General features: G+C 40.6%; 1 protein-coding gene across 1 annotated transcript in view; it reads right to left on the reverse strand.

The window, feature by feature from the left end:
- Positions 1 to 298: 298 nt before the first annotated feature.
- LOC124618784 (mannosyl-oligosaccharide alpha-1,2-mannosidase IA-like) overlaps positions 299 to 15,153 on the reverse strand; it is a 154,653-nt gene continuing 139,798 nt past the window's right edge. The window contains exons 6-10 of the mRNA XM_047145376.1: positions 11,679 to 11,903; positions 11,281 to 11,564; positions 4,495 to 4,611; positions 2,983 to 3,139; positions 299 to 1,011 (exon numbers count right to left, since the gene is read on the reverse strand). Coding sequence (XP_047001332.1) covers positions 3,020 to 3,139; positions 4,495 to 4,611; positions 11,281 to 11,564; positions 11,679 to 11,903 — 746 coding nt within the window. The 3' untranslated portion in view covers positions 299 to 1,011; positions 2,983 to 3,019. The remainder of the gene's footprint in view (positions 1,012 to 2,982; positions 3,140 to 4,494; positions 4,612 to 11,280; positions 11,565 to 11,678; positions 11,904 to 15,153) is intronic.

The raw sequence follows: 15,153 nt of genomic DNA on the forward strand, positions 1-15,153 counted from the left end.
AAAAAAAAAAAAAAAAAAAAAAAAAAAAAAAAAAAAAAAGAAGAAGAAGAAGAAGAACTGTAGTTGCATTCCTTCACAGAATTACTCAGAGATGTGGAAGCATATTTCATGTTAGAGACTTTGTGAATCATTAAGTTATAGGTATTTACTATTTTGATTTACAGGACCACAGATGGTCAGGTTTTAGGCTTTGAATGGGTTGCTCGGTAGAGCACCCCGACTGAAAGCTTTGGTTCTGAAGGACTATCATGACAATGTAGAGTGTAGAGACTGAAAATTAACCAAATAAGCTAACAAATAAAAGAAGATTTTTTTTTAATTATAAAAACATTCACAAGTTCAACGTAACCATAAATCTCATTGTACAAGAATGTGGACACAGCAGTTTTCAATATCCTCAAGTAAACATCTACCATATTGTACTTCACATTCTTATGTGAAATCTAGAGATTTCCTGTATGATGGAACCAACAGGAGAAGAAAATTGATTTTTGAATCATCAAGTCTGCCCGATACTCTCATTACACTGGAATGCTATCAAACATCACAAAAAACTGTACCCTTATTATATTCAATGTGATTTTTTTCTTTCAAAGCCACTCAGTTCATTAAGAAGAGGGTACACACAGTAGTTTTGTGCTCTATTTACACTACTCCTTTTGTTTTCAAGAGTTAAAAAGTTTTAAAAAAGAAACACACATATTCTTGTCTTCATCAATTCAGTATTCAGAAACACACAGTATATTACAGAATAGCATCTCCACAACACAACTGTCCTCTCATGGTTCAGTCAGTCCCATGACTTCACTTTTTTATCACTACTTCGTAACACTTTGGAAGCTTACAAAACTTATTTGTTAAAATATTCCCAAAGTCACCCTTCCCTTAATGTCATTCAATATGAATAACAGTCTTAATAACCAATTAAATCATCTCTTCACTAAAATATCAACAGGAGAATGTTCCAAACTCTGAAAATTCTACTTCACAGCTCTGGTCCAACATTTAAACCTGTGGGGAAAAATGAAAACACAATTATAAATGCTACCACTGACAACTACATAATACTAATAACAAGACTTACAGCAAAAATATTTATTTCAGAACTAGATACTTCTGGCAAGATTAACTTCAAAAGAGAAAGTGAAAGTGAACTTATAAATTAAAGCATAGTATTCATTCAGGAAAGTCTAATGTCTTCCAACTGGTTAAGATCTCCTAACCTAAATATGCATCGTGACTGACCACAACAGCAGAACACCACATAACATGTCAACACCCATCAATTTTATAATAAAATTATTAAGCCAATAGTCTCAAAAGTTTGAACTGGAAAATTTGACCCCCCTCCTCCCTCCAGAATCAGTTTGTTACCTCTTCCCAAACAAAGGATGCAATCAGTCTATCTTCCTCATCCACAATTTGAGGCTGTTTACTAGTATGAGAGATCTGGTGCAGCAAAACTAGTACAGATTCAGATACTATCTCAAATCTGAAAGTGCCATAGAAGTTGTAGAAACATTCTTCCATGGATTTCCCATTTGATGCAGGTAAAAATGTTGACGGTAAGAGATGTCCTTAGCTCATCAGAAAGAGTTCCATGCTGCACACAATACCACCTTTCTCCAATTTCATAACTTGTACTCTTTAAACACACTCTTCCATTAACAAGATTTTTCTTCAACAGTACTTAATTGCAACATACATCAGTGCATACACTCCAAAAGCCACTGTACAGGTCACAGCAGAGAGTACTTCAGACCAAAATTAACAAATTTCTCCCCTATTCCATTTATTTCTCCCCTACTCCATTTGTGGATTGAGCAAGGGAAAAAACATCTCTCTGTATATGCTGTAATATCTCTTATTGTATTCTCATCGTGCCTGTGTGAGATGTACGATGATGGTGGCGAAATTATCTCACAGTCCTCCTCAAACAACAGTGCACTAAATTTGCCCAGCAATGATTTACAATAACATGGCCATTCTTTCTAATCCAAATTAGTGCTAAAGTTTACTGTTGTTTATGCATACATTCTACATGTCCCTTATGCTTTACTTGTATTTCATGCTGGCAATTGTAGTAGACACCTTCTTTAAATTTACAGCACTGTTCACAGTTTTGTTCCCACTTCCCCTGCTATTTTATGTTTTAACTCTTTTTCTTATACTACTTTATCTTTCTCATTTCATCTGCAATAACCAAAGTCTATCTCTAGTTTTAGATGCCAACCTTCTAACAGATTCAGGAAACCTCTCTTCCACAACTTTGCTATTGCAACTGCCTACTTTCCAAAGGTCTTACTTTTTTCCAAACCCCCCCCCCCATTTTCATATTTTTGTAACACTTTTACCTGGCTGACACCATTAAACTCTCCCAAATGTGCCTCACTCCAGCTGCGCTGCAACCCTGGAGAAAGAAGTGGCAGTACGAGTATGGGCTGTATTTGTGTGCTCTGATGGAGAATGAACATTTGGTACCTGACTGCAGCCACAAAAGGGCTTGGATGCTGTTAAACAGATATTCTATATAATGAGTGAGAGTATTTCCACATGTCACTGCTTGTCATGTAGATAAACTGAAATGAAATTATACTGTACAATGATAGTCTTAACATGTCCATAGTCTGTGGACATCATTTTACAATAAAATCTGTGTGTTACCATCAGTGATACCATTTGTAAAAGCACCTTAATGTGGCTGTTTTACACACACACACACACACACATCAGTTTAAGTTATTTTCTCATTTACAGGTTATTTCATAATGACAGTAGGGAGATCTTGTTTGACTGTTACCACCTCTTAGCTCACAAAAAATTCTGGCACAAAATTACCAAACAAAAAAATGGAATAAATATGCTAGTAATTCAAAATAACAATACAGTCACAATCAGCAATTAAATGGCTATGACTAAAAATATAATAAAAATACAGAACTTTCAATTTATAAGAATCAGTAAGTGTAACTTTTTTGTTACCTGAAATAAATAAATTAGCATCCTAAAGATTCAGTCCTTATAATTGCTCTCTGTAGAGTGGGTTGACACCTTTTATTGGCAGTGGGTGAGCTTCTGTATTGTAGACCCACTCATTAAGTGAAATCAAACTGTCATCACTGAACAGCAAGTACAGGTACTGAAACAAAAACACATCACACTGACAACACCTATGGCAATCATCACCTGGTGTAGTATCTTTTGTTGCAATTGACAGCAGTACACATTTGGAAGAAAATAAGGAACAGCTATGAACAACAGGTATTTCCTAACCAGTCTCTCAATCTGTAAGGCAATGACAATTAATATAGAATGATCAGTGAAAAACAATGACAGTGAAATACACACAACAGGATACATAAGACTATAACAAAGGCAAATTTTTACTTAGCAAAGATAATGTTACCACCATTTTTACATACAAATAGTTGCATTTACAATGAAACTTCTGAATAGAAAAATACTTGGATTGGAGAATGATAGTACCGGTAGTGATGGCATCAAATTACTACAATGTCATTGTGCAATCTTCAATATTGGAAAATGTATCAACAATTTGCTATTCTCAGTAGTTAAATATTATACTCCTAAGCTCTTCAGAAATGGCTAGACAGACAATACATCATCGACTCCTATGATGCCTGTAAAGATTCTGTGATAGTCTACGTTAAGCTCCTTGCAATGACACACACTGTTTCCAAATACTGCATAGGGGAAGGGTAAGCTTCAGGTATGTCCGAAAGCAGTTTTCCTTTGGGGAGAGAGCTGGTGATTTTGCGGTAACAGGGCGATATCTGTGACTCGCAGGCAAGTCTTCCATGTGGTGATTTAAAGGCTTTGACTTATTCCTGTTGTTGTAATAACATCTCTTCCTTTTGCTTATTAAATGGGCCCTTCAAATCTCTTCCCAAGGCACTTAATTTATGCAAAGGGCCAAACCGACATTATTTCATTAGACCTCAAACTTCTTTCTTCATGTAAACGTTTCTGCTGTTAGCTGGGAGTTCTACTTATAACTCAAAGTTCAATATTTTTATTTTTTTTACTAGTTAAGATTAGGGCCCACACTTCATGACACACTATTTTGGTCACAGCTGCAGGTGGTGACACTCCCATCATGCTCTGGTGCTGCTGCTCGTTACGTGGTTTCAGTTGTCTGAGACTGCAGTTGTGTGTGTGTGTGTGTGTGTGTGTGTGTGTGTGTGTGTGTGTGTGTTTTTGACAAAGGCCTTAATGTCTGAAAGCTTGAACTGTGAGAGTCTTTTTGTTGTGCCTATCTGCAACTCAGCGGCTCCGCTGTATGGCAAGTAGCAACTTTCCTTTTCAAAATATTGTTAAATTCCATCCTGGATTTTCCATTGTTTAAATCAGTATTTTGTATTTTCACAGCCTTGGAGAAATTAAGCACAAAGTAGCTACAAACTGAGGAATTACTATGAGCAAAATTTTAAATAAGATCTCAAATTATGTATAATTTGTATAATTTTTAAGTACCTTCAATGTTTCTGCTAGGAAGAAGCTTTGCTGCACATCATCCTTTGGAGGATCATCAAGGTAAACATTTTTTAGGCCTGTATAGCCACCAGGAACTCTGCAGTGTTTCTCCAGTGCCTAAATAAAACAACAAAGACACAAAATTACAACAATAAACCACATAATGCATTTCTTTGATACAAAACAGCATTAACATCTGTACGTGTGGTCGTTATTCTGGTGTCTCCTATTCGTAATATTCACTAATTATGACGATAACAGAAATTCGATTTTGGGATAAATTATTTGGAATCCATACAGAGTCATCACCGGGCAAATCTGGTCAAAATGTTTAAAAACTTATTGCTGATAGAAAAAAAATCACTAAATTACAAACATGATCATAATACACGCACAACAGAAAAATCACAGTAAGGTGCAATATGTAACATTTATGGCTGGATCATTAGTGAGCAATACATTAATGATCAAGCCTCTTTTCACCAAATTTGAAACTGCCTTACCATCAGTTGAAATGCAGGCAAACCAGGGTAACCCGATAGCTGCATTTTGTCAGAGAATGAAGAGCTCTGTTAGGCAATGGCGTACTGCATTTCACATTTCACATTTCATTAGTGTCACTAGCTTAACATTTTCCTCACAGGGGTAACTGTCCTATATGAAGAATGGTAATGTGACTTCTAGAGTTATCCAGAAAGTGAAGTTATAAATTACAGAAAATATTCTTGAAGCACTATACAGTGCATAGCTATTCATAATGAAGTATATTTTAGGATTTTATTTCTTACTAACAAAACACAGATATACTCCAACATTGTATGTTTGTAGTAAACCGGGGACCTAGAAATGATGGAGAGACTTCGTCCTGCCATAGCCCTCAGTGGTTCACAACCCTACAACAGGCCACAGCAGTCCACCCACCCCCCTGCCGCCTCACACCGAACCCAGGGTTACCGTGCGGTTTGGCCCCCAGTGGATCTCATATCCCCCCCGTAATGTCTGATACCAGATGAGTGTAACCCCAAATGTTTGGTAGAATAATTATGGTGTACATGTACATGTACATGGAAACTGTGATTGCACAGCAATTGCTGCTACGGTCTTAATTGAGGCGGAATAAGGGGAACCAGCCCACATTTGCCAAGGTAGATTGAAAACCGCCTGAAAAACCATCCACAGTCTGGTCGGCACACCGGACCTCGACTCTAATCCGCCAGACTGATTCGTGCCAGGGACCGGCACACCTTCCCGTTCGGGAAACAGCACCTTAGACCGCACAACTAGCTGGGCAGGCACCTACTCCCAACATTAATGAACAAAGAAAGTTTCAAAATTATACTTCATGTAGAATCTCCATAAAAGCTTCAGTGGTGATGTCACTTATCAGTATGAACACAGCAACACCATTAAAAGAATGGTTAATTTCTGAACTGCAATTTGTAAATTTGAATTACTGATGTGCAACATGTATTCCACTGACAGTTCAACAGATTGAGCTGCATTTGAATCCCCGAGATACAAAAGGACACAATCCTCCTTAAAAAGCCCATCTAACATGTAACAGATGATTTTTAAACAGAAGTGAGCTGCAAAATAGTGCAATTTTGAAGATTTAGCTCTAGGGAGACAAAATTTTCACTACTTCTCTCCACAAAAAAAGGTGACAGTATCCATGGTGCAGGACAGTAGATGATGTACTTATTTGATGCTTTCAAGAGCACTACATTTATCAGTGCAAATAGGGACATAACTGGGGTTTACAGAACATCTACCAACAAAATAAAGTACCTTCAACCAGTCATCAGTGACCACTTTGAGAAAAAATGGAAAGATAGTTGAGTACATAAGTAACATTGTGACTGCATCAACAACAGCCAGCAACACAATGACCAAAGAATTGTTCTTTAAAACCTGTAAATCTCCCGTGTATGGGTCACACATGCCTGTCACAGTAAAGTAAAACTGATAGTAACAAAAGCAAGAGAGGTAATAAAATGAACACATAGAATACCTACTGCACAGAAGAGGTAGTTTCAGGCTGCTCTATATGGACACCTTTTGCATGTTAGCAGTTACAGCAGGCCAATATTTAACACTGCTTTCCTGATAATTACCACTGCTGGTAATGAAAATCAAATCTTCATGCACATTTTACAGAAAAACAGTGACAAAAGCGACTTCTCTCCAAGCAATGTCAACAGGATTTTAGCTGTTTTGCATGTCTTGTCTTCAGTTATTCAAGATATTGTATCTCAAAAGGAAAAGCACACTTTTGCTGCAAGACACCCTCTCACCACCACCTACTCCAGTCCAGTCACATGCACCAGCTATCCCATCAAAGCCAGGGTTACCTTTGAAACCAGTCGTGTGGTATACAAGCTATACTGTGCTGTGTTCTATCTACATGGGCATGACAACTAACAAGCTGTCTGTCAGCATGAATGGCCACTGCTCTCCATCAAATCTCCTGACTGCACCTGTCTGTCCTCCCCTCTCTCCACCCCCTCCTTGTCTACACCCACGAGCAGCACTGTACCGTCCCCCACTCCTACCCAATCTCTCCCTGCCCCAAATTGCTCCTTACCCCACCACCCAGATTGCTTCTCCTGTCATGTGCAGCTGCTCACAGTCTGCCTTCAACAGTCAGAGACAGTGTTGTGTGTGTGTGTGTGTGTGTGTGTGTGTGTGTGTGTGTGTGTGTGTGTGTGTGTGTGTGTGTGGTGGGGGAGGGGGGTCCATTTCGTTTGACAGTCTTTCTGTTGTGCCTACCTGCAACTCACCATCTCTAATATGGTGAGTACTGTTCTATCCCTTTCACAGTATTGACATTATTCCACGCTGTATTTTCAATTGTTTAATATTTACATAGCATTACTAGAAGACTTAGCAGCATTGCTCATTGCTATGAAGTACTTTATCACTCATCACTCTCAAACAGAAGGTTCCATTATTGAAACATGTTAGTTTTAGTGACAAGAAAAATCCACGAACAGGAGGGATGCAATCTAAGAGGGACAAAATGTCAGCCACTTTCTTCTTTTCAGTGAGCCTGGGTTGTCATTTTAATCGAAGAGTAAGAACTGAGCTTTGCCTCCCACATTTTCCAAAACTTACTTTGCGTCATATGCCATGACATAACGTGTTACTGATGAATAAAGAAGATGGGTATGGCAAGTTTGGCGACACTCAGTGTCATTCGGCCTATTTCTTCCAGTGTATGGGCTACACCACTGGTCATCATTAAGAAGCAGACAGGTAAGCTTCACCTCTGCAGCAATTTCAGTGACACGATTCATGCACAGTCCATGATCTGTTGCCCCCTCCTTACGAGTTGCTCCCAAAATTATCTGGCAGCCACTACTTTTCCACTTCTCCAAGACCGATTTGTTGGAAGTGTACACCCAGCTCCCCCTGGATGAGGGCACTAGGCACCTTCTCATTGTCAGTACACCTTTTAGCCTATACCAACATCAACACTTGCCTTTGTCATGGCTAGTGCTCCCACAAGTTTTCAGTGTAATTCCCATAACAATATTATTGTTTTGGATTCTTCCACCAAAGACCACCTTAGCACACTCCAATTCCTATTTTCTGTTTTGGAGTCTGTGGGTCTCAAGTCCAGTCTTCCAAACCTCAATTTTTTTAGCTAGGTTTTGAAGTTTCCTGCAAAGAGGTCAAGACGTGCCACCAAGTTGATGCAACTGTGGCTTTGTCATGGCTTTACTGAACACATCCACTGTTGCTCAGCCCCTGCACACATTTTTGTTAAAAATGTGCCTTTTTTTGGTCCCCAGCTTGTGACCGAGCATTCACTACAAATGCCTCTGAGCACAATCTTGGTGTGGTTTTGGTGCACAAATGTGTGGACAATTCTAAATGACCCATTTGCTTATGCTTCTAGGACTTTAACTCCTGCGCAGCAGTGGTACTCTCAGATTGAAAAGGAGGCTTTAGTAATTGTGTTTGCCCTCGAAAAATTTCACATCTTCTTGTATGGTTCCAAGTTCCATTTAATCATGGATCACATGCCATTTGTTGCTCTTTTTATTCACCTTCCATGTCAGACAAGGCAGTGCATCATTTGCTGCAGTGGGCTCTCTTCCTCTCCCGTTATTATTATCAACTCCATTACCAGCCGATGGCACAACACATCAATGGCGATGCCATATCTCGCCTTCCTCTCTTTTGTGCGGCCCAAGTGTCCAGAAAAACCCTTAGGCCATGCCTTTGGATCCCTAGTGTAATTAATTTTCCATCCAGCACCAACTTTGTGTGTTTGACAGGGTTCTGTTTTTGTCTATGAAGGACACTGCTCCCTGGGTCATGATTCCCACTTTCTTACATCATAATGTACTGCAACTTCTGCTTGTCAGTCACTGGGGGACCTCTCACACTGAAGTTTTGGCCTGTCAGCATGTGTATTGGCCAGGCTTAGATGGGGATGTTACACGGTTAATCACTCCTTGTATTCACTGTGTTCAGCAAATGGCAGCCCCACGGGTACCTTTTTACCCTGTTGTCGATGCAGCAGCAGCTGTGAGATGTCTAGAAGTCTATTTTGCTGGGTCCTTCCTAAATCAGTATTGGGTCTTGTAGTGGACACCTATTCTGAGTCTCCCTACATGGCACATTGCCCATCCACATCTGTGGCAGCCAGTACTTCAGCCCCCTCTAAGCTTTTAGCAATTGAGGGTCTTCTGTATACCACAGGTACTGATGATGGCCCCCTGTTTGTTTCTCGATAATTTGCATCTTTTTGTCGGGTTAGTGCACAGCTCCCCCCTGTTTCATCCTCAATCTAATGGTGAGGCCAAACTCGTGGTTCGGACATTTAAAACTCTGAAGCGGAAGCATGTATTTGGCAGGATCCCTGAAGCTGCTTTAGACCGATTTTTGAGTTCGTACAGTTCCACGCTGGTGGGGGATAAGAGCCCGGTGGAACTGCTACGTAAAAGCCAACCACAGACCATCCTCTACATTTTGCATCTGACACTGCATCCACTAACATTGCTGGCTCCACAACAGCTCCAACCAGGTGTGCGTGTCTGGGCTCACGGTTTCAGCTGCAGGCCGAAATGGGTTTCAGCTGTTATCGAGCATCACTGGGGCTGGCGCCCTCCTGATGGGCAGACATCCCGTTACTTTGACGAGCTGCGGCCACGCACTGTGGGGGAGCCCACTGCCTCTGCCACTACCGATACCTGTTCCTTATCACAGTCAGTCTCGTTCGTGCCGCAGCAGGGATCACTGCCCAGCAGATAGCTGTTTGGGATCCTTGCCCCTGCCCTCACTCAATTGCCATTGCTGGTGCAGCCATCGCTGCACCTAACACTGCAGCTGCCACTGCCACTGCCACTGCCTACATGTGCGGCGGTCATTTCCGACGCCTCTGCTGACACCTCCGACACCAACCACTGACCTTGACAAGGATATCACTATGGAGATGCCGTCCCCAGTCCTGCTCTATGGGCTCTCATGGGCGGGGGGGGGGGGGGGGGGGGGGGGGGGGGAGTAATGTACCTTCACCACGTGATTTGAGAGATCGTACATCCATACAGTTCAAAAGCCCACTTATAAAGGCCATCTAAGTCTGTCCCCTGGTGTGCTCTGGTGAGCTGCCAAAGAAACAGTATTATTTGAGTGATCACAAATGAGTGTTCAGCAAGTTCTGTAATCTGTATTACTGTTGTCCATTCAATGTGTTCAGTGCTATGTGCAACCTGTACTTCATTGTGTCTTACATTGGCTCTAGAAAGTACTCTGTTCTACAAATCATGTTTGTTCTAGCTATAACACTATACAATAGTATAATATAATATAATGCGTATAATAAAGCCGAAGGTTAGAGATAACCTCAGAGGCAATGGAAGTGCTGAAAAACAATTACTATGAACTACAAAAACTCCACACAAAATATGGTGACATTACCAAAGTAGAAAAAATTAAGTACCTATGGGATATCACTATGAAAAACAGTTTGGACAAAGAGCTATGAATAAGGAAACTTTAAACAGTCTACCAAACATAATTAATCTGCAACCAAGATCAGCTGCTGCAGAACATCAGTGTATGCTGTTACGTAACAGTTCTAAAACCAGTAGTTTTGTATGCAGTCAAAACTTTGTTCCCTGGGCACATATGACCTCAGTTGTTTTTGCGCCCTAAAACAACAGATAAAACCTTGTTCCTAAGTGGTGGTGAACGATCTCTTGGAGAGCTGGAAAAAAAAGTGGTACTACATCATTAGAGGGCTATTGGAATTATTCAGTTATAAGAATGAAGTTCATCAAAAGAAATTCATAGACAGAAGTTTATAGAAAAGTAGAAAACCTCACAAGTACAATCCATAAAAGACTAGCACTATTTAATAGGACAAAAACAAGCTGACTACAATCACATTTGATTTTTTTGACACAAAAACCAAAACTGCAGGGCCCTGGTTCACAAGTACCATAGAAGATCTTCAAACATCTGCAGTTACGTCTGAAGACATTTCCGAGAGATATCTTCTCCACAAAAATGTAGTGACAAGGAGAATAAATTAAGAACAATCAAAAGTAAGATCCAGTCCCCCTGGAAGGAGGAGAGCAAACAAAGCCCCAAGAAAGAATTAAGTAATCTGGGGAGCAGGAGTGAGCAAAGCCCACAGAGTCAGCTCCTGTGAATCACCAATAATAATAATAATAATAATAATAATACAAACATAGCAACAACAAATGTTCTTCAATAATTTTCCACTAACAAAAAACTAAATTATGAGTACTGTAAAAAGTGAAATCTATATACCTGTACAGCTTCCCAGCCCCATTCCCTGTACTTCTGATCCTTGGTCAGTCGCCACATGATGAAGTATGATTCAATGACTTCTGGCCTCAAGATGTAATACTTTTCATTACTCTTCAGTGCTTTCGCTTCAATAGCCTCAGTGAAGCGGAAAGCTTCCGGTCCGAGCTTTGCAGCAGTCCTGTCATACGACTCGTGACAGGTTCTAGTAACACCCTCGGCAATTTCCATGTATCTTTCTGACATATCATTTTTAAGAGTGTGGGCTGCCAAACCAAACATACCACCTGTAACAGATAGTGGCACATTTAATTGCTTACATATGAGGGCAACAAAAATTAAAACAACTGCCAAGATCTATCAAGAAAACATAGAAAGATGCACTACTTGGCAATACTGACCTGAGAAGCAACCAAGATGATCCATTTTGTGTTCCAAGCGATCAAATTTTAGGTCCGAGATATATGTAAGACCACCAGGGGATACACGGACCATGTGCTGGATGATGGCATGCATAGCATCGTCATACATCTGGCGTGCCTCCTGGTCTTCGCGGCCTGACTGCAGCCAAGCCTTCAGCAGATACTCATAAAAGCTGTCACCCAAGCCACCAATGGACATGTGATCTGCAATGGATGTTGTTTTTCCTATTTAGACCTATACATTATTCACACCTGAATCACAGTTAAAATTCTTTACATTTTCCTAAGCACATCATTAAACACTTTACTAACGAATTGATCACTGAATCAAATCTTTACTATCACATTAAATGCCTCATACACTGAAAGACTGTCACATAGGTGCAAGATTCTTCACACACCAATGAAACTAATCTAAGGTTGTAATGTATATGGTTGACCTACGAAGGTTTCTGGGGCATATCAATATAGTATCATCATCCTGGGTTTCTTGCCGTATAAGACTGAACTGTCTGTGTGACATTTTGGAAAGGCCACTTCTCTTTCCATTTTCTGACAAAGTGCCAGTCCACCTCATTATATAATATCTGCAGATGGCATTTAATTCTCACAAAGGCCACTCCACAACAGTTTAATAGCACCCTGGTCAACTGTTTACGTAGCTGGCAACTCACTTCCACCATCCACTTCTACTCTACTCATGTGGTCTGCTACAGGCAAATTTCTTACCTCAATTAACAAGATTCATCGGTACACCTTGGTCAGTGCACTTTTATTTTTCTGCCCAAGTCTTTTGTTGCCTTTATGTTCCGTGCAATGTTGGGGTACATACCAATGCGTTTGTCTGATGGATGATCTCCCACATTGGTACGAAATGTAAGAGACCCTATGTGTACGAAATCTGTGATTATCTTTCACACTATCCCACAAGCTTCTTATTTTCATGGTGGTAGAAATATGGGGCTCAATATCTTTCTCAGAAAGAACTTGACTGGTTCTCACAGAATCTGCATAAACATAAAGCACAAACACAATCTTCTCTTCTCTTTCATTGTTTCCTCTTTCTTCGTTCTTTTTGTTGCACCTGTGTGCCCTGGTGTCTTCGTAAGTACAGGTACTTCATTTCTGTAGCTGTTAGAAGCAGAAGTGCTTTCAAGTGATCTAGCTCCATTGGTAGGTTGCTCTCATTACATGGTCTTTGCTCTATGTACCTGAATTGTCAGAGAGGAGTATCCCAGTCCTTTATGATGTCAGTTAGTCACTGGAAGGTACAGGTCCATGTGCGTCAGTTTCCTCTATGTCCCAGAGAATGCAGGTTTCTCCTGCATGTGAACATCAAGAAATGGGAGACAGTTCTCCTCAAACTCTATGATAAATTTAATGTATTGATGAATCTTATTGAGGTGGTCAAGGAATTAATTTATGGAGTCCCTCCCATACTGCCAATTCATGAATGTGTTTTTGATGTATATGTAGCAATGCTTAGGTGGCCGAGGCACTGTCTGTGGGGCAATCTCTTCAAATTTTCGATCAGTTATCATGACCAACTTTTACTCAGAAGTAGTTTACTTGATGAGCTGCTGCCATTCACACCATAAGCAAGATATATAACAAATATATGAAAGTCAAATGGTGAAAAGTCCAGTTTATGGTGGATGCAGGAGCACCTCTCACCCAAATTTGTAGATTTTTCTTACGAACAGGAGCAGCAGCATGGGGGTGAGCATAGTAATGAAGCAGTTTGACACCGTCAATATTAACGCTGTGGTGTTTGTCATGAAGGGCACAACACAACTTAACTAAAGTTTTAATGTAGGCTGCAGCAGTGACAGTGAACCCATGTTCAATAAGTCTGCCAACAACACACCATGAATATCCCAGAACACTGTCACAACCACTTTTCTAGCAGACAATCACTTTGAATCTCTTTCGTAGTGGGGAACCAGCATGTTTCCACTCCATAGAGGTCTGCTTGGCTTCAGGCGTGCATTGGTAGCCCCCAACTCATCAGTAATGATGATTCCTTTCAGAAAGTGATGCTGTTCTGTGGAATAATTCGTTAAGTGATCCAAGCTTGGCATCATTTGCTCATCATAGTGGTTTGTCTGTCAGGTTCTTCAGCACCCAGCAAGCACGAACTTTACAAAATTTCAACGTGTCATGAACAATATTGTACACTGCACCATTGGAAATGATGGACTACTGTGATAAGTTTTGCAGTTGCACACACCAGTTGTTCAAAATTGCTACTTCAATGGCTCCGAGATTCTGCAGGGTTGCAGCTGTTACCAGTCACCTGGAGAGTGGCGAATCACTAAGGTTCACAGGGCCATCTTTGAGATATTCCTGTAGTCCATATACACATCCCCATACACACCACATATGCCCCTGTGAATTTCACTTTTTTTATGCCCTTTGGCTCACAAACGTCAAAGTATGCTTTGCTCCTCTTCACAAACTGATGACAGTAACATGTATGTCAAGTTTGTTTCATAGTTCAGGCTTCCCTCATTAGAGCTGCAAATGAAAACAAAATACCCTCTGTGGCACAAACTTAAAACTATATCATCATGAAATTTCAACATTTTAGCTGTAATACTGGTGGTGGCATGCCTCAACGATACAGATACAGATACAGATAGCCGCACCATAGGTGCAACCACAACGGATGGGTATCTGTTGAGAGGCCAGACAAACGTGTGGTTCCTGAAGAGGGGCAGCAGCCTTTTCAGTAGTTGCAGGGGCAACAGTCTGGATGATTGACTGAACTGGCCTTGTAACACTAACCAAAATGGCCTTGCTGGTACTGCAAACGGCTGAAAGCAAGGGGAAACTACAGCCTTAATTTTTCCCGAGGGTATGCGGCTTTACTGTATGGTTAAATGATGATGGCGTCCTCTTGGGTAAAATATTCCGGAGGTAAAACAGTCCCCCATTCGGATCTCCGTGCGGGGACTACTCAGTAGGACGTCGTTATCAGGAGAAAGAAAACTGGCATTCTACGGATCGGAGCGTGGAATGTCAGATCCCTTAATCGGGCAGGTAGGTTAGAAAATTTAAAAAGGGAAATGGATAGGTTAAAGTTAGATATAGTGGGAATTAGTGAAGTTCGGTGGCAGGAGGAACAAGACTTTTGGTCAGGTGAATACAGGGTTATAAATACAAAATCAAATAGGGGTAATGCAGAAGTAGGTTTAATAATGAATAAAAAAATAGGAGTGCGGTTAAGCTACTACCAACAGCATAGTGAACGCATTATTGTGGCCAAGATAGACACGAAGCACACACCTACTACAGTAGTACAAGTTTATATGCCAACTAGCTCTGCAGATGATGAAGAAATTGGTGAAATGTGTGATGAGATAAAAGAAATTATTCAGGTAGTGAAGGGACACGAAAACTTAATAGTCATGGGTGACTGGAATTCGAGAGTAGGAAAAGGGAGAGAAGGAAA

The sequence above is a fragment of the Schistocerca americana genome, chromosome 1 (genome assembly GCF_021461395.2).
Source record: "Schistocerca americana isolate TAMUIC-IGC-003095 chromosome 1, iqSchAmer2.1, whole genome shotgun sequence".
In the NCBI taxonomy this organism is placed as follows: domain Eukaryota; kingdom Metazoa; phylum Arthropoda; class Insecta; order Orthoptera; family Acrididae; genus Schistocerca; species Schistocerca americana.